General features: G+C 52.4%; 1 protein-coding gene across 4 annotated transcripts in view; it reads right to left on the reverse strand.

Annotated features, from left to right (window-relative positions):
• Window positions 1-220: 220 nt before the first annotated feature.
• The window catches only part of CYSLTR1 (cysteinyl leukotriene receptor 1), a 32,809-nt gene continuing 13,825 nt past the window's right edge, over window positions 221-19,204 (reverse strand). The window contains exons 1-2 of one of the 4 annotated variants that reach the window (XM_075007978.1): window positions 15,948-16,312; window positions 7,511-14,097 (exon numbers count right to left, since the gene is read on the reverse strand). In XM_075007978.1, the coding sequence (XP_074864079.1) occupies window positions 13,019-14,059 (1,041 nt within the window). In that variant the 5' untranslated portion in view covers window positions 14,060-14,097; window positions 15,948-16,312 and the 3' untranslated portion in view covers window positions 7,511-13,018. Of the gene's footprint in view, window positions 513-7,510; window positions 14,098-15,886; window positions 16,313-19,204 lie in introns of those variants that run through there. The other 3 variants (XM_075007977.1, XR_012647337.1, XM_075007976.1) reach the window with 3 other exon arrangements.

Consider the following 19,204-nt stretch of genomic DNA (forward strand, 5'->3'; position numbering starts at 1 on the left):
GTAACAGGGTATTCTTGCGATGTATGAATGACAACGATTGCATTTCACTTTTGGCCATTTATGAAGTCTTCATAGTAGTAGGCATCCTTCAGTCTGCATAGACTATGGATCGTGTCCTTTATAGTTTCAATTGAGGACTTCATTTACAGCGTCTACTGTGGAAAAAATCATGTCAATAAAAAAAAAAAGTCTATCCATAATTTTTTCCCATTTTGTCCATAAATAAAATTTCTGTGGTTGGCAACCTTTGTGTGGGGAGAGGTAGCTGAGAGGGTAGGGCCTTTATTTCCCTGATACAGCATTTCTCTTTGGCATAGGCTTAAAAAAATATACAGGGACTTGAAGGAGAAAAACCCACTCCCAGCAGACATCATCTAGAAAGGAGCAAATGAAAGTTGACTGTTTTACCAGCATTTCGGAAATTTCAGAGGGTGAAATCCTGGTTTCATCGAGGTCAACAGGAAGAATTCCCCTGGGCTTTAGGGGACTAGGCTTTCACTCTACCGCAGGGTCTGCAACCAAAATAGCAAGAAGAGCCATTTATCCACATTCTGTTACAAAATCAATACTTCAAGAGCTGTAATGCAAGTGAGCACAAGCCCCTCCCCACGGTCCTTCCCTCACCTCCCCACGCACAACTGTCCCACCCCCAGGCTCACAGCCACCCCACCACTCCTGCCACAGCTGCCTCCCATGCTACTGCACCCCTTCTCTCTCCCTCCCCCGGCTGCCCCCCAGCACGGCGTGCGCTGGCTGCAGTCGTCCCTCCCCCATGAGCCACGCACCACCAGGGGCCATAGCCTGACCACCTCCCCTCCCCATGCACCAGTTCCCTCCCCCCCACTGAGCTATGGAGAGGGAGTGAGGGATCGTGGGGGGCTACTGAGGGAGGGGGGAGGGAGAATGTCAGCGGGGGGGGGATGGAGAAAGCAGCAGCTCCGGAGCTCTCCCCGTGCCTGTGCCAGGGAGGGGTGAGGGGGGCTCCGCTCACCCCGCTGCCCGGCAGCCGCAGCCCCTGGCCCGCTCACGTGCCCTCCCCAGCCCCTGCCCCGCTCCCAGCCCTGCCGGGGACAGGACCGTGCCACACACACACCCCAGCGGGGGGGAGCTGCGGCAGCCTCAGGCGCCCTCTGCCCGCACTTGGCTCTTGACACGCCCCTCCCCCCCGTACAGCTTGACTGTTGGGTTTTCCCAGCACCCCCTCCTCCTGGGCGCCGAGCCTTTGCAACTGCCTGAGTGCGGGGCGCACGAGTGCGGCTACCCCTTGGCCCCTCTTTTCTCTGCCCCTTCTCCTACCCCCTCCAGAACTCGCGGGGGGCGGGGGGGGGGGCGGGAAGCGCGGCCTGGGCCCTGTAGCTCGCAAGGTACAGCAGCCTGTGGCGCAGGTTGCATCGCAGCATCCAGAGCTGCAGAGGAGTCCGCGTCAGAAGCTGCAAATGACTTCTTAAAGAGCCGCATGCAGCTCCGGTGCCTCAGGTTGTGAGCCCCGCGCTAAGGCGGTGTCTCCATTGCAGGCTACTGTCGGGAGTCCAGGGGTCTCCTGACAGAAGTCTGGTGCTCCTGGAACACTCTGCCAACATCCCAGTAATCCTTCAATGAAGAAGAAGGAATGTCAGCAGAGGTGGTTTTCTTGGCATTTGGCCCTGTGCAGGTGGGGCCAAATGTCTGGAAAGCTTCTCCCAACAGACCTGTTGGCAGGAGATATGCAAATACATTGCTCAATTTGCATATATTTTGCTGATGAAGCTCTTCAATCTAGACATAGCCTAAAAGACTCAACATTATTGTTTTATATTTATCCATTTGTCCCAATAATCTGATTTCTCTATATTGTCAATTTCTAATTAAATGAGTGCTATAGCTATTGACACTTTTAGGCTACGTCTACACGTGCACGCTACATCGAAGTAGCTAATTTCAAAGTAGCGACATCGAAATAGCCTATTTCGATGAATAGCATCTACACGTCCTCCAGGGCCGGCAACGTCGATGTTCAACTTCGACGTTGCGCAGCCCAACATCGAAATAGGCGCAGCGAGGGAAAGTCTACACGCCAAAGTAGCACACATCGAAATAGGGATGCCAGGCACAGCTGCAGACAGGGTCACAGGGCGGACTCAACAGCCAGCCGCTCCCTTAAAGGGCCCCTCCCAGACACACTCAGCCTGCACAGCACGCGGTTTGAGGAGCCATAGGCACACAGATCCCAGGCGCCGCAGTCATGGACCCCCAGCAGCAGCAGCAGCAGCAGCAACAGCAGCAGCAGCCAGAGGTCCACCCAGCCCTCCCGGCAGGAGCAGGGCTTGCCCTGCTCCATGCCATGTGGGACGCAGCTGAGTACCTCCTTGCCACACAGGAGGAGATGCCCCCAGGGCAGCAGGGCTCAACCCCTAACCCTGCAGCACCCCGTCCCCCCACCGCCTCACACGCCGGCGGCTGTGGAGCTACCCCACCAGCACCGACTGGTGGGAGCGGCTGGTGCTTGGGGAGTGGGACGATGACCGCTGGCTCAGGAACTTCAGGATGAGCCAGCAGACATTTATGGAGCTGTGCCAGTGGCTCACCCCCGCACTCAGGCACCAGGACACCGCCATGCGGCGTGCCCTCCCTGTGGAGAAACGGGTCGGCATCGCTGTCTGGAAGCTGGCCACTCCAGACAGCTACCGATCCGTGGGGCAGCAGTTTGGTGTCGGCAAGGCCACCGTCGGGGCTGTCTTCATGGAGGTAAGAGAACCCACGGGGGGGAGGGCAGGGCAGGGGAGGGGGGCCCGGGCAGAGGAGGGCAGGGGAGGGGAGGGGAGGCCAGGGCAGGGGAGGAGGAGGGGAGGGCAGGGCAGGGCCACGCACACCCTGCTCACCCCTCATTGGTGCTCTCCCATGTGCTTTCTCTGCAGGTTGTGTGTGCCATCAACGCCATGCTCCTGCACAGGCTCGTGAGGCTGGGGGACCCAGATGCCACCATCGTGGCCTTTGCCACCCTGAGCTTCCCCAACTGCTTCGGGGCTCTGGATGGGACTCACATCCCCATCCGCGCCCCGCATCACAGTGGAGGACGATACCTGAATCGAAAGGGCTACCATTCTGTCGTCCTCCAGGCCTTGGTGGACAGCCGGGGACGTTTCCAGGACATTTACGTGGGCTGGCCTGTCAGCACCCATGACGCCCGGGTTTTCCAGAACTCGGGCCCGTGCCGCCAGCTGGAGGCGGGGACCTACATCCCCCAGCGGGAGATCCCTCTGGGGGACGCCACCATGCCCTTCTGCATCATCGCAGATGCGGCGTATCCCCTCCGGCCGTGGCTCATGCACCCGTACACGGGCCATCTCTCCGCTAGCCAGGAGCACTTCAACGAGCGCCTGAACCACGCGCGCCAGGTGGTGGAGCGCTCATTTGGCCGCCTGAAGGGACGCTGGAGATGTCTCCTGACCTGTCTGGATGCGGGCCCCAACAACATCCCCCAGATTGTGGGTGCCTGCTGCGCCCTGCACAATTTGGTAGAGAGCAAGGGGGACACCTTTTTCCAGGGCTGGGCTGCGGAGGCCGGCAGGGCAGACATCCAGCCACCTGCTGCCCCCAGTCTGCAGGTGGACCCCGAGGGGACCCGGGTCTGGGAGGCCCTGCGGGCCCACTTTGATGAGGAGGCCGCGAGGTGAACTCTGCCCAGGCCCCCTACTGCCCACTCCTTCCTCCACCACACTCCTGCCCCAACGCCTACACCATGGAGCACCCAACCGCACCCCCCTCCCACTTTTCCTGGACAAATGACAGCACGCACTTGTGGCTGAACTTTAACTTCTTTTTTTGTTTCAGAACCTTTTTTTTGGAACTGTAAATATTTGAACCACAAACAAACTATGTACAAACATGTTGAAAAAAAGTAATATGTACAAAAATAAAACAATACAAAGAAACAATTGTCCTGAATAATAAAAAGAAAACCAGGGAGGATAAAGGGGAGAACTATTTACATGGGGGGGACCGGGCAAACGGGGGGCAACAAATAAATAACAGGGTCCAACTATATACAAGGGGGGGGCCACATCCCGGGCCCCTCACCCCTATAGCCAGGCACTGGGGGTTGGCGGCCGGGAGCCCCGCCGCGGTAGCAGCCCTGTCCGGGGCTGGGTGGGGGCGGGCTGGACCGGAAGGTAGGATGGCCGGCGAGTCTCAGGTGGCTCCAGGGGTCCCTCGGCGCTCCGGCCCTCGGTGGTGGGTGGCGGGGCGACGGCGGACGGGACGGCGACGGGCGGAGCAGCTGGTGGTGGGGCTGCTGGAGCAGGCAGGGTGGGCGATGCGGCGGCCGGCGCGGCATGGGGGGCCAGGTAGTCCACCAAGCGGTTAAATGTCTCCATGTAGGCCCCCCATGCCTCCTGGCGCCAGGCCAGCGCCCGCTCCTGCAGCTGCAGGTGCTGCTCTGCAACCTCCAGCTGCTGACGGTGGATGGCCAGCAGCTGGGGGTCCGTCGCCGTCGGCTGTTGGTGGCGCGGGGTCCGCCGTCTAGTCCGCCGTGGGGCCGGTCGGTCCTCGGCCAACGGGCTGCCCTGGAGCGATGGTCCCGGAGGGCTCTCCGGGACGACTGATGCCTCGCCGGCACTCTCTTCCGGTCCTTCTGATGGTGCAGGTGCAGGACACAGGAAAGGAGCGGGGGAAGAAGAATGGAGACAGGCATTAGTGTGGGCCCCGAGCCGTGGCCTTTGTCCCCCCAGCCCTGTGCTGCAGGTTCCCCATCCCCGTCCCCGGGAGATGCTGCTGTGATGGATGGGGTTCAGGGGTCCCCCTGCCCTGCACTCCGTCCCCTGGTGGGAGCGACTCTCACTTCACCCCCCAGGGTCTGACAGCAGGAGAGGTTTCTTAGGCCACAGATGCCCAGTTTCTCCCAGGAGTGACAGCACCAGCTGTCGGAAGAGACAGTCCTTCCAACCCGTCGTGGGGAGAAGACCCCAAGGGGTGCCCCTCTGGGATGCAGCTTTCCCCCTCCTCAGGCTGGCTGCCTTCCAGCTCTCCCATCCCCTAGCCTCTACCTGTGGCCCCCGCCCTCGCCCCCCAATTCCAAGCCAGCTCAGCTCCTCCCTCCTCTTTGTTCAGGGCAGAGGTGTCACCTGCCAGCTGTAGCCCCAGGATCCTCCTTTGCCCCTGGGAGCTATTCGGCTCTTGTTGCTCTTATGTAGCCTGAGTCTCCCTTTTGCACTCCCCCCACTCCATCACATGCTGCTGCTGCAGGGTGTCCCACCCCCTCCTCCCGGAGGCCCCTCGAGGTTCCACTCCCCCCTGGCCCGGGGATGGGGCATGGCACTGTCATGCGGGGTGGGGGGGAGGGGCTGATGCAGTGCTGTGAGGGCCATGGCCCTGCTCTCCTTGGGGCCATGGCCATGTGAGCATGTGGGGGGCCCTGGACACATATCTATTACCCCCACCCCTCAAGCCCAGGGGTGTCCACCAGAGGGGGGTACCTACCTGTCGATCCGCTCCCACGGTCCGGAGATCCCTGGGGGGCGGAGGCCCTGCTGCTGCTCCGGGATGGCAGGAGGAGGATCTGCAGCCCGGATTCTGTGGAGGAGAAGCCCCCCTCCTCCTCCTCCTGCCGCGATGTCCCGGGTGTGGCCTCCGGGGGGGCCCCCCGGGGTGCGGGGCTTGCCTCCGGGGCGGACTCCATCTGCAGGGCCTGCTGGGGCTCGTCGGCCGAGGTGTCAAGGGTGGCCGGAGGGGAGGAGGTGTGCCGGGGGCCCAGGATGTCCCTGAGCTCCCTGTAAAAGGGGCAAGTGACGGGGGCAGCCCCAGATCGGCCGGCTGCATCCCGGGCCCGGGAGTAACCCTGCCGCAGCTCCTTCACCTTACTCCTGACGTGGTCAGGAGTGTGGGCAGGGTGACCCCGGGCAGCCAGGCCGTCGGCCAGCCGAGCGAACGCATCCGCGTTCCGCCTCTTGCTCCCCATTACCTGGAGCACCTCCTCCTCGCTCCAGAGCCCCAGCAGGTCCCGCAGCTCGGCCTCCGTCCAGGAGGGGCCCCGCTGCCGCTTCCCAGCCTGGCTGCCTTCCTGGCTGGGCTGGCTGCCCTGGCTCCCCTTGGGGGGGGGTCCCCTGGGGGCACTGGGGGGGCTGCCGGGCAGCCTTTGCAGCTGGGTGGGGGGCTGAGGTAGGTGCAGGCTGGCCGCATGTGCAGGCTGCTGCCTGCATGATCCCTCAGCTTCCTGCACAGGAAGGGAGGGGGAGGGGACCTTTAAGGGGCCACTCCATGCGGCCACCAGTGAGCTGAGGGGCTGGAGAGAGCGTCTCTCAACCCCCCAGCTGATGGCCGCCATGGAGGACCCGGCAATTTCGACGTTGCGGGACGCGCAACGACTACACGGTCTGTACTTCGACGTTGAACATCGAAATAGAGCGCTATTCCTATCCCCTCATGAGGTTAGCGACTTCGACATCTCGCCGCCTAACGTCAAAGTTAACTTCGAAATAGCGCCCGACGCATGTAGCCGCAACGGGCGCTATTTCGAAGTTAGCGCCATTTCGAAGTAGCGTGCACGTGTAGACGCGGCTTTATAGTTCAACAATGAACAATTCCACAGGAATTTTCTTGCAGATATTAAATCTGAACAGAAAGCCTCTCACCCACAACTCTGGACAGAATCCTCTGCACAGGAACCACAGTGTGAGACCTATGACCCTGGGACACTCTGTGCATATCATTTTGGCTGAACAATTTTAATTTTATTCAGGTGTCAACTCATATTTTCTGTTTGTTTTGCTGTCTTTATATTCAGTTATTGGGCTGTTTCTGTGTGTTGCAGTTGTCTGCTTGTCCAGATGTTTCTCTTCCCAGGGACTGTAGACATGGACAGAATATGCTTATCTGTATTTTCCCTCAACTTGCCAGACACCCACCACATCTGCAAGAGATGCAGCAAGGACTGTCACTCTCGTGTGGGTCTTCCTAGTCACAGTAGACACTGTAAATGAAGTCCTCAATTGAAACTATAAAGGGTGCGATCCATAGTCTATGCAGACTGAAGGATGCCTACTACTACTATTTTCCCTCAGCACTGAATGATGTAGGTGAAGCACAAGTGGTGTCCACAGAGTGTAGACATGGGGGACCCAGTCTTGCAGTTTGACCAAGCTACACTTCACACTGAACCAAAGGTAGCAGCCATCCACTGCACATCTTCTTGACATTGAGCTATTTCAAGCCTTTGGCACAACTTACAGCAGCCTCGAGGCTGCTCTAAACTGGGCCCAGCTACAACAGCTCCTAAAGGCACTGTTCACCTTATTACAGTGTCTTTTAATAGCCCTTCTTAATTAAGAAGAATCCTCATGAAGAATTTTTAAAACTAGAAAATAGAGAACATGTGTTAAACTAACATTTTCTTTTACATCCTCATTTTGTAAGTACAAAAAACCTTTGCTGTTACACAAAAACAGACCTATGTACCTTTTCTTACTATTCCCATGTGTCATCAAAACCAGAGATATGAAATAAGAAACGTAATGCATAAATCTTTACTGTACAATCCATTGCATGGAACAGTTTATTAGCAATATCTATAGTACATAACGCATTTTTTGAAATACATGCTTGAAATAGGCCAGTGTGAACACACTTACACAATGACACCACTATGTAAATAGCTTGAGTCACGGTACTATCTCTTTACATCACATCTAAAGAACACATTCTTCAGAATACAATTTAGCCAACTCTTAATTTACAATATTAAAGCAGTTTCCTTTATACAGATTGATGTCAGACTAGAATAAGATCGCAAAACTAAACAATTTCTGCATTAACTCCTTGTTTTCCAGGTATGACTCTCACTCTTAGGGCATGTCTACACTTGCCATTGAAAGTGCAAAAAGTTCCTGCTTTTTGCACAAAACCCATGGGGGTGTATAGACTCAGAAGCTCAGAACTTTTACTGCCCACAGAAAATCAACCCCACAGTGCTCATTGGAGATACTTTCTCAGTGATGGGCAAGTGAAGACATGTTCCTCCTCTTTACACAGCTGTTAGCCTCCAGAGGCTATCCTGTAGTGCCTAGGTGACCTCTGTGACCAGTGGCACTGCTGCTCTGACCGTTGGCAAATAGCAGTCCACCTCTCCCCCTGTAAAGCCCAGGAACTTTGAAACTCCCCTCCATTTTGTTTTTGGCAAATGCTCACTTATCATCTGGTCAGGTGAGAATAGCTGCTTCACAGAGCAAGGGACGCTCTTGCTTGCAGCAGTGCTCAACTATTGCAGCAGATCTGTGTTTGAAGAGAGGGGGCTTATATAGGGACATCCCCCCCAACAAGGACCATCCTCAAAATGGAGACAGCTACACTGTGGTGTAGCTGCCCTCAGTGCACTGTTCTCATCGGGGATAGAAGTGCTGCAAATGTGAGCATGATCTGATGCCTATGGAAGTGAGAATACAAACCATCACTTTTCTTTTACTAGGTCCCTATCACTAGTGAAACTGGTAGCACCAAAGCTCGGCAAGCGTAGACATAACTTTAGACGAGTCCATGTCTTTCCTAATGTGTCAAGCACCCTGGGTCCACTGTCTGCCACATTCCAGCTGTTGCTTTGTTTCTAACTGTTAGAGCACTTCTTCCTTACAGGTTAAAAGCACAAAGGTGAATTCTTACATACCTGATGAATGACAAAAATCTAGCCGCAGTGTAAAGTCTACAGTTGGCCTAGCCTTCATCTGTACTGTTCTCTAACAAGATAGTCATGTTTTCCCTTAAGTAAACATTTCTTTCTTTCTTTCTTTGGTTTTATCTTTTTCACAGTGTACCAGCTAGAGGCAGTCAGGAATCACCCTTTTCAGGGTGGGTGCCATTTTTTCCTCTCTCTTTAAAAAAAAAACACATAAAATCACTTTCTAGCCCCATACATTTGCACCACAGGGACTCTTGCTACATCTATTATTTACAGGACTAGTCCCATTGAAATAAAGCCTACAGAATGAGCCCCTTTCAAAGCTTTTTATTATGTGAACATTATACGACTGGCAGCTCTACTTTAAGTTACAGGTTAACTTTTATTTGTATTGGTATCTGTTTCTTTTGGAAAGCTGTAATGCTGTACAGTGGCATGCACAAGAATAGTGCAAACGGCTGCCATTGTGAATTAAAAGCACACAAATTTCTGTTTCAGGGAGCCCAGGATTATCTGCATATCACACCTATAAATCTAGCAGGAAACACACTGGTTGCTTTGGGACTTGGTTCCTCTGCTCCTGGAGCGCACAATCATTTTTTTTTTGACTCATCAAAAAAGGAAGTTACACATAAAGCAAGAAAGTGAGGGCAGGCTAGTCATCTCTACTGCAGAGAGCAGCTGGGGCCAGTTTCAGAAGGGGTTGCAGTAGAGCAACTGCATCCCACTTATAAAAATTTGCTTAATGAGAGCACTGAGAAGACCAGTATTAAGAGTTGTGTCCAGAGAGGCATTCTCGTCTAGAACTCTTTCTTCCATCTAGTTGAGGAACTTCCCTGGAGTTTTCCATAGGTTCTCAATTGCTCAATTCTCATTCTTTTGCATAATCTGGGACCCATTTGTTAGCTTGGTATAAACCTATCTTCTAGCCTTGGGGCTGCCTAATTTACCAACCGGCAGGCATGCAACGTACTGGCAATATTTCAAGAAAGAAGAGGTCTCTCATGCTTCCATGCTTTCAGTAGACAACATCCTGCTTCAGACCAACCTGCGCTGCAGGCTCAGAATAGCTTGACATGGCAGGAGAGAACAGTGCCAACCTTAAATACTGTGTTACTGGAAACCTGCCAATGGTTATAGAAAGCATTCCAGCTAATCAGCATTAATCTGAAGGCTGGGAAACATTGTGGATAAGGAAAGATATGGGAACTACCATGGGAAAATGTGGAGTTTGGTGTTCATTGTCCCACCACCTAATAACTGAGCAAAACTATTATATAAAAAATGTACCTGATGACGTATATTCTCTCTAATCTTTTCCATCCATGCGTGGAATAAACATTTTTGCATGCACTGTGGCATGTGTGAATATGCCCCAGAAGTAAAAATAAAACCTGATTCTGCTAAGCAGCTGGGCAGCATTCAAATTTGCCCTGAGTGGTCCCAGAAGCGGATTGCTCACAGGGAACACTGCTGATGACTTAACTGCTGTTAAATACTATGGCCAGGAGTGCTCCCAAAGCTAAGCAAGCAACTCAGAACAGCCCTGCTCTGTTTGTCTTTTATAATGCCACTAAATGGTGGAAAGCACTTCAAAGAGGAACAGGAATGGGATTCAACGCTAACTGAATTTTACACATACACCTTCAGCTCCCTCAGGGCCCCCATCACTGATGGACTAAGGCTTGTGCTTAGCTGTCATAGAATCATAGGATTAGAAGGAACATCAAGAAGTCATCCAGTGCAGTCCGGTCCCCAGCACCCGCAATGGGACTAAGCGTTACTTAGATCAGCCCTGACTGATGTTTGTTTAACTTGCTCTTAAAAAATCTCCACTGATGGAGAGTCCACAGCCTCCTTAGGCAATTTACTCCAGTGCTTAACTACCCTGATAATTAGGATTTTTTTCCCTAATGTTCAACCTAAACCTCCCTTGCTGCAGTTTAAGCCCATTGCCTCTTGCCCTGTCATCAGAGATTAAGGAGAACAATTTTTCTCTCTCCTTGTAACAAACTCTTATGTGCTTGAAAACTGTTATGTCCCTTGTCAGTCATCTCTTTTCCAAATTAAGCAAACCCACTTCTTCCAATCTCTCCTCATAGGTCACGTTTCCTAACGTTAATTATGGTTGTTGCTCTTTTCAGGGCTTTCTCCAGTTTGTCCACATCTTTCCTGAAATGTGGCACCCAGAACTAGAGAGAATACTCAAGCTGAAGTCTAATCAGCACAGAATAAAGTGGAAGAGTTACTTCTCATTTCTTACTTACATAACTCCTGCTAATACAGCTGAGAAGGAAGGAGGTCTTTCTTTTTTTGCGACAGTGTTATACTGTTGAATCATATTTCGCTCGTGATCCACTATGACCCCCAGATTCCTTTCTGAAGAACTCCTTCCTAGGCAGTCATTTTCCATTGTGTATGTAAGCACCTATTGGTGTTAAGGAGCCTACACATGTGTTTAGGGTTCAGCTGGTGCAGGATTGGGACCAAAGTGTCTGTTGGGAGGCACACTCCAGGGCTGGATCTCTGGATTTACTTGTGAAATTCATGTATCAGAGAGGTAGCCGAGTTAGCCTGTATCTTCAAAAACAACAAGAAGTCCTGTGGCACCTTATAGACTAACAGATATTTTGGAGCATAAGCTTTCGTGGGCAAAGGCTGACAAAGTGGGTATTTGCCCATGAAAGCTTATGTTCCAAAATATCTGGTAGTCTGTGAGGTGCCACGGGACTTGTTGTTTTTGTGAAATTCAGACACACAGCAAGCCATAGAAAGCTCTGGTAGCTGTGAACAGATGTTACCGGTATGTTGCAATAGATTTGAAAAGGGAACTCACATTACAGGAAATGTGCAGGGAAGGGGACAAATACAGCCTGTGTGTGGAAAGTTACAGAAGCCCTTCCAGTGTGGTGTGGCTGCTTTGTGCTGCATGACCAGTGTATAGTGGATATACAGCTAATATAAATGGTAACGTGAGAATTACCTCTGTGTAGGGAGATCATCTGATGATGCAGAGCCAGGGGAGTAACTCCTGCGCCACTACTTCAGGCAAAGCTAAGGACTGTTCAGACATCCACTCCAGGAGGTCCAGGGCAGTCTGGGGTTTGAGCTCAGCCCCACACTCACCAGTGGCAGCAAGAAGGAGCGCGACCAGCAGTCTGCTCTGCTCCACCATTTCCCAGCTGGGTTGCTCTGCCTCTCTACGGCAATGGGAATTGGAGTGACCTGGTGCCAGCTCACTCTGCTTCCCCATGTGATGCGTCTGGGTGCCAGTTTCTGGGGAGTGCAGGGCACTGGGGTCAGGTTGCTCTGCTTCCTGCCCCTGTAGTGAGCATGGGGTCAGGAAGAGAACCCCTGCCACCAGTGCCAGGCACCCTTGGTAATTCCCCAGGCTTGGGGGAAGAGAGGGCAAGTGGGGGTGAAGCAGGGTGGGAAGAGGTGAGGTAGGAGCACAATGGGGTGGGGCTTGGGGAAAGGGGTGTACTGGGGGAAGAGGTGGGACAGAGCCTGGGACAGAGGGGGGTTGTCCTGAGCCCAGCACCTTTCTAGGGATGGCATTGCTCTCAGGACAAGAGCTTCCAGAACCCCAGGTTGCAGGATCAATTCCTTGAGACTCTTAGTAGCTAGTCCAAGTTAGAACAGTCTCAAGGCTGCTCTAGATTACACCACAGGATGGGACTACCACACAACAGTCCCAAATCTGGGGGAATATAAAGATGGTGTAAAGTGGGTGGTGACATAATGATCCATTGGATGTTAAAAGCCAGAGCAATAAATACCTGGGAATAGGCAAGAAATTTTCCTAGCTTCTGATACATATCTGTGTTGGGATTCAAAGCATATTCTCCTCCTCTTTTCCCTCTCCACCTTTGCAGAAGCTCCAACAACTTTTATCATGGCAAATATTTACATTTCCCACTGGCACAGTGACAGTGACTAATGCTCTGTGTAAACTTGCCTCAAGTCCTTATATGGGCTTTGGAGAGCTTGTTTGCATGAATTTACCAACAGGGAAATGTTTTCCTGCTGTTCTGCTGCAACAGATTTACTGGGGAGGTCCCAGGCATGACTTCTGAGCACAGTTGCAGAATATCTATTCACATATTTCAGTCTTTTCACTTTGAGTCTCATGGACTTCACAACTATCCTCAGAGTGCTCTACAGCATGAACAGTAAAGCCATCCTTGGCAGCCAGAGGCGTGTCAGTTCAGAAAAGTACACGTAGAAGTAAGGCCATTTGGATTTTTTGTCTCTCATTGTGATGAAGATGCATTTGCTTTGTTCATTTTTCCTGAAGGCATTCTGCCATCACGGGTATCCCTCCATGAGCTTATTTCCACTGCAGTACCACACCAAGCAACCTGATAAGAAACACAGCTACAATGCAAATTTAGATGGTTTATGGCTTTCTTGTAATGGCTCTTCATCTTTCTCCCTTATTGATAACTTTTTTTTGGGTGCCTGTATCATACTGGAGGAGGAAGCCTTTCTAAATGTGGAAAGCCTCCTCCGAAAGTTGCCCCCTGAAAAGAAATACAGAAGTGGGTCAAAGCAGCAATTTGAAGCTGCCAAGGAAAGGGTGATCACCACTAATTTCTGCATGAAGAGGACGTCTTCACAGCTGGATTGCTTATTCAGAAAGTGAAGGTGGATTGTGCGCTGAATATGGTAAGGGGTGAAGCAGACCAGGAAGGCAGCTGTTACAATGATTATCATCCAGATGGCCTTCTTATGAGAAGCTTGATTCTTCTTCAGTGAGTTCTTCAGTAAGGTCTTTATGATCATGGTGTAACAGATAGTTATGACACTAAAGGGAATAATAAAGCCTATAAACAGTGCTATATAATGTAAGACCAGCAGTTCCGTCATGTGACTCTGCTTTGGAGGTTCAAAGCACTTCGTCTTGTTACTTTCTTGATAAGTTCCAGTCAGTAAAAATGGAACACTCGTGAGTGTGACAAAAATCCAAATGCTCACACATGCCAGTTTGGACTTTTTGTCAGTTACCAGATTGAGATTCTGGACGGGGAAAACTATGGCTATGCAGCGAGAGAAGCTCATGGCCGTCATGAATAGAATGCTACAGTACAGGTTGACGTAGAATGCATAGGAAGTAATTCTGCACAAGAAGTCACCAAAGAACCAGTTGCCTCGGTGAACATAATACACTACTCGAAGAGGCAGAGTGCAAACACAGAGGAGATCCGACACAGCAAGATTCAGCATGTAGATCTGGAAAGCTGTTTTCTGCTGGTATGTTTTTATGAGGACATACAGGACAAAGCCATTTCCAACAAAGCCCAGAATTGCAGTCATGGAGTACACTGTGGAATACACTTTATTTCGGAAGTCATCAATGGTCGAAGTGCAAGTCAAGTTCCTAAGAGACGATGCTGTCATGTTTCCTGTAGCATCCATGAGCTCTGCCTGAGAGATGTCACTTTGGTACCTATAGTCTAAAGAAGAAAAATAAAAATGAATCTTATAAAGCAGCACATCAAAATATAACCATTATTAAGTGGAAAAGTTAAGACAAGACAGGGTAAGACAATGTTTAACACCATGGAGACAAGCTTCATCATCCTTTCTTGCCTATGTTTCTTGCTGTACAGGCAATGACAGATATCTAGTAAGCAAGGGGTTCATTCTGGCTTCTGTTGTCTCCCTTTGCACACGTCCTATGGAAAGGTGTTATGAAAAAGGCTGCTGGGGAGATAAATGTCTCTAAGAAGGCAGGTTCTGTTCAGGTTCTGAGGGTCATTTTGAAGTTTTCTGGTGTTCTATTTGGTTTCAATTATAATCGATTTTTGATTTACGATTACTGAGACAGATTTTCAAAAGTGATCAGCCCCTATAATTAAGACCAGATTTTTGTGATTATTCATCTCCCCTTTAGTCATGTAAATAAAGAGGCCAGATTGAAAAAAGAAAAAGTGTTCAGCAGCCAACAGCTCCCTTTAAAAATCTGACCACTTTTTTAGGTGACCAGGTGGCCGTGGTGCATTTCTGACATAGTTGGCTCCTAATTTGTCTTATCCTATGGTGAAATGGAATTGGCATTTACAGGTACTTTTTGAGAAACACTGGGCGTAATATTTTAAATTCTGCTCATGCTTCAGCCTGGGAATCATAATTTAAATCTGATACCATATAAAATCCTGGCTGGTGCCTATTGGCACATCAAAGTGTACTGAAATGACACAACTTGAAAATGATGACTGCAGGAGGTGGGAGTTCATGTGACTGTGACAATACACACATATTATGGCTATGTCCAAAAATTCAGTTTTGGTATCAGACTCTTCAATCAACAAAAATATCCTATTAGTAGTTGTAGCCAACCAGGCTCGGGTTCCCCAGAGACAAGGCTGCACCCAGAAGGCGAGTGCTATATTTGGTTTATTGAAAGCACGTGACACCCACGGCGGGAGCCCCGGAGACGCCGCAGTCACCTGTGGGGGAAGACCCGACGCGCCAGAGCTTCGCTTGGGGAGAGGCTCAGTAACAGGCCTCCTAACACTAGCTGATAAAGCTGAACTCGTTAACATAAGATTGCCTAAAATTGCCTATGCATTTCTTATCACTATCTCTTGTGGCCTACTGCCAGCGTAGCCCTGAAATCTTGGCAAGTGCGGCTTGTTCTGCAGCTGTTCCCATGGCAGTTAGTTTGCAGCTTTTTACCTTGCACGGACTGGTCTGTTTAGATTCTCCTGAGGATTCACAGAGGGGTCGATCTGCTCTCATGAGACCGTTACAAACTCTTCTCGCACCCTACGCTCCTCCCCGCAACCCCTTTGTGAATTCCAAGGCTAGTAGGAATCAAGTGAGGTGGTTGATGCTCTTCTGGCAACACAGCCTGCGCCTGTGGAACAGGCTTGACAATAGCATGTGAGAGCAGTGAAAGCAAAGTTACACAAAAGGGTATAGTTTTGCAAGAGAGCAGGAGTAGCACTGACGCCTATAAAGCATGTGTCCATGAGCTGTCCCACGGCCATACTGTGGGGCAGACAAAAGGCAGACGCGTTGATGGCAGTTTGTGCCAATGCTACCTATATGTTGGAGCTGTTACTGATACGTGGGTCCCACTTCGAGGCTGTTGCGACAGCAGTTCAGAGGTACCTGTGACCCACCCCATTAAGGGGAGTGGGGTCCGTACAGTAACAGGGCCGACGCCCGTGACCCGCTCAGTGTTCTGCAAAGCCCACACCACTGCTAGGATCTGCTTTTCCAGGGGGGTGTACCCACCTTCGGCTCCGCGGAGGGTTCGTGACCAGAAGCCGATAGGTTCTTTTCGCTGGGTTCCTACCTGCTGCCACAGACCCCAGGATGTCACGTTGCCAACGGTTGTTACTTTCAGTTCAAAAGGTTGGCCCTGCAGCGGCGCAGTGAGGCGGGCGTGTGTCACCACTGCCTCTTTGCAGAGATCAAAGGCTCGTTGGTGCTTCTCTGTCCAGTTCCACTGGGTGGCTTTGCATACAAGCTCCTGTAAAGGATGCATAAGAAAAGCAAGGTGCGGGATAAAAGCACGCCAGCAACCGAGAAGGCCCAGAAAGGTTTGCAACTGCTGTTTCGACGAGGGTGTGGGGAACGCCTGGATGATATGCCGCACTTTCGGCAGAACGCATTTGTCTGTACCCATCCACAGTACACCCAAGTAGACCACACTGGTGGCTGGCCCCTGCACTTTCTTTGGGTTAATAGCCCACCCCCATTCTTGCAAACCTGTTACAATGGTGTCTAGGGCAGCTTGAACAGTCGGTTCATCTGGTCCTGAGATCATAACGTCGTTGATGTAGTGGTAGCAGGCCGTCTGGTCAGGGAGGTCCAGACGCTCCAGATCGGCCTGCACCAGCTGATGGCAGATCGTCGGGGAGTGCTTAAAGCCCTGTGGTAACACGGTAAACGTGTACTGCTTTGTTAGCCATGTGAAGGCAAACTGCTCCTGACTCTCGGGATGAATGTCAATAGAGAAAAACGCATTGGCCAGGTCTATGACGGCATGCCAAGGCAAAGCCGCCACGGTGATGCGCTCCAGGATGGTAACCATGTCCGGAACTACGGCCGTTAGTTCTGGGGTCACCTTATTGAGTTCTCGATAGTCCACTGTCATGTGCCACGAGCCCTCTGGCTTCTTCACTGGCCAGATGGGGCTGTTGAAGGCGCTCAGCGTAGGGTGGATAATCTCCGCCTGTAGCAATGCAGCAATAGTGTCACTGATCTCATGCTCTCCACCAGGAATGCGGTATTGCTTGACTGACACCAGGGTCTGGGGGACCAGCAGGTGCACAGGGTCCCATTTGGGATGTTCCCACAGTAGGGGCTCCACAGTTCTGATTGCCCGAATGTATGGGGGGTGCCCAAAGGCAAACAGTCCATACTGCGTATCCACACACCGGCCACGCAAAACATCCATGCCAATGATGTATTCACCTAACAGTGCAGCCAGCACAGTTGCCCGAAAGGGAGGGGCTTTCCCCAGCATTAGGGTGACCTCCACTGAATAAGCGGTGGTCTCCGCTCCTCTGAGGCCCTGCACGACCACCGCATGACCTGCAGTCTGGGTAGAATGCAGAATGGTCACTTCAGCTCCAGTGTCTAACAGAGCTAACACATGCTGCTCCCCTCCCCGGGGCCACTTGATGGTTAACGGGACGAATGGGAGCCGGTCCCCTTCTACCTGTCGCACCTCCACAGCCCGTGCCGCAGGGGACCCGCCTCCCCGTCACTTCCTAGGGGGAAGGGTCCTGTCGACCGGGGCGCTGGGCTCGGTCCTCCCCCCAGCTCCTGTACCTTTCCGTGGTGCCTGAGTCTCGCCAGCCCTCTTGGAGGCACCCACATCCTCACTCCGCTGAGTAGGTGGCAGTTGTAACCAATGCTTGTACAAGTCTGGTGTTGGCAAACCATTGATCTCCTCACGGGGCACTCCTGCCTTCAGTAAATCCAGCCACACAGTTCTCCGAGTCACCTTAGCGCGTCCTTTTTCCTGTCCAGAGGCTCCTGCCCGACCACCCTTTCCTTTTGCGGTGTGGACCGCTTTTGCGCCGCCTATGACAGCCTCTAACTGCATCAACGTTCCAACCAACTCTCCCACAGTCCCGCCTGCTGCCATGACGACGGCCATAAGGGAGGCCTTCAGCTCAAGAGGGGCAAGGCGTAACAAAGTGGCCTTGATGGATTTCTGGACCGCTACATCGTCCGGTCCCAGGTCAATGAAAGCCACAGCCCACGCCATGCCCAGCTGCCGCAGCGCACTCACCCCTTCTGGGGTCGTACACCAGGGCCTCACTAAGGCTTCCAGTTCCCCTGGGGAGGGGTAGACAGTGTCCACCGCCGCAGCCAACCAGCGGTACAGGGACGGCGCTTCCACGGCGTTTCCCTGGGCATCGTTCAGGCCTTGTATGGTCTGCAGCATCTGTCTGACCTGTGAATCCTGGGACAACACACCCATCTGGTGGAGTTCCACAGGCAGCAACAACACAGAGTTGCCCGCGTTGTCCCATACACGCACTAGCCAGGCCAACAGGCCTTCCCCTGGTTCCTGCTTAAAACTCTTCACCAGCTCCTGCAACTCACTTGTCTTAAACGTTCGCCAGACATCGGAGCGCAGTTGCCCCCCTTTTGACTTCATCTCCCGAATGGGGCGCGCCTGTCTCGGGTCGGTTTGCACAGCCTCCCCGTTCACCTCCTCCTCCTCCTTCTCAATGAGGAAGAGCTCCAAATGTTCCCATCCCAGGTCTCAGGGTCCCAAGTAGCTAGCGCAAGGACCGCACGGACTTGGGCCATCGACACCAGTGCTTTCCCTAATTTCACGCGCCGCCGATTCGCAACTCTCGCTGCCGACACCTCACACCGATGGGTTAACTCCTGCGTCCTTTCGGACTGCGAGGTAACCACCTCCTGCGCTATTGCCCACGCATTCGCCAAATTGCGACATTCCTGCTCCTTCCCCGCCAGCGCCTTCTGCAGGCAGAGAAGCTCATCATCCAGGGCCTGAAGGGCAGTTAGGAAAAGCCAAGCTACCTCTCCCGCCGCCCTTTTGTCCGTCCCCGGCCGGCGGCTCAGCCGCAGCCGATGCAACTCCCCTTCTACCTGTACTGGCGTCACGCCTGCTGCTTCCTGCAACTCCGACCAGTCTGCCGGGGCTGCCCAACAGGCCACCATCCGTGCTACCAGCCCCCATCGCTCTGTCGAGGGCCATCCTGGTATGCACTGCAGGGACAGCGCTGGCTTCCCTGCCTCCCCCGCTTTCGACCAAAAAGGCATCGTACCTGGAGAACCCTGCTCGCTGCGCCAATTGTAGCCAACCAGGCTCGGGTTCCCCAGAGACGAGGCTGCACCCAGAAGGCGAGTGCTATATTTGGTTTATTGAAAGCACGTGACACCCGCAGCGGGAGCCCCGGAGATGCCGCAGTCACCTGTGGGGGAAGACCCGACGCGCCAGAGCTTCGCTCGGGGAGAGGCTCAGTAACAGGCCTCCTAACACTAGCTGATAAAGCTGAACTCATTAACGTAAGATTGCCTAAAATTGCCTATGCATTTCTTATCACTATCTCTTGTGGCCGA

Source organism: Carettochelys insculpta, chromosome 13 (genome assembly GCF_033958435.1).
Source record: "Carettochelys insculpta isolate YL-2023 chromosome 13, ASM3395843v1, whole genome shotgun sequence".
Classification (NCBI taxonomy): domain Eukaryota; kingdom Metazoa; phylum Chordata; order Testudines; family Carettochelyidae; genus Carettochelys; species Carettochelys insculpta.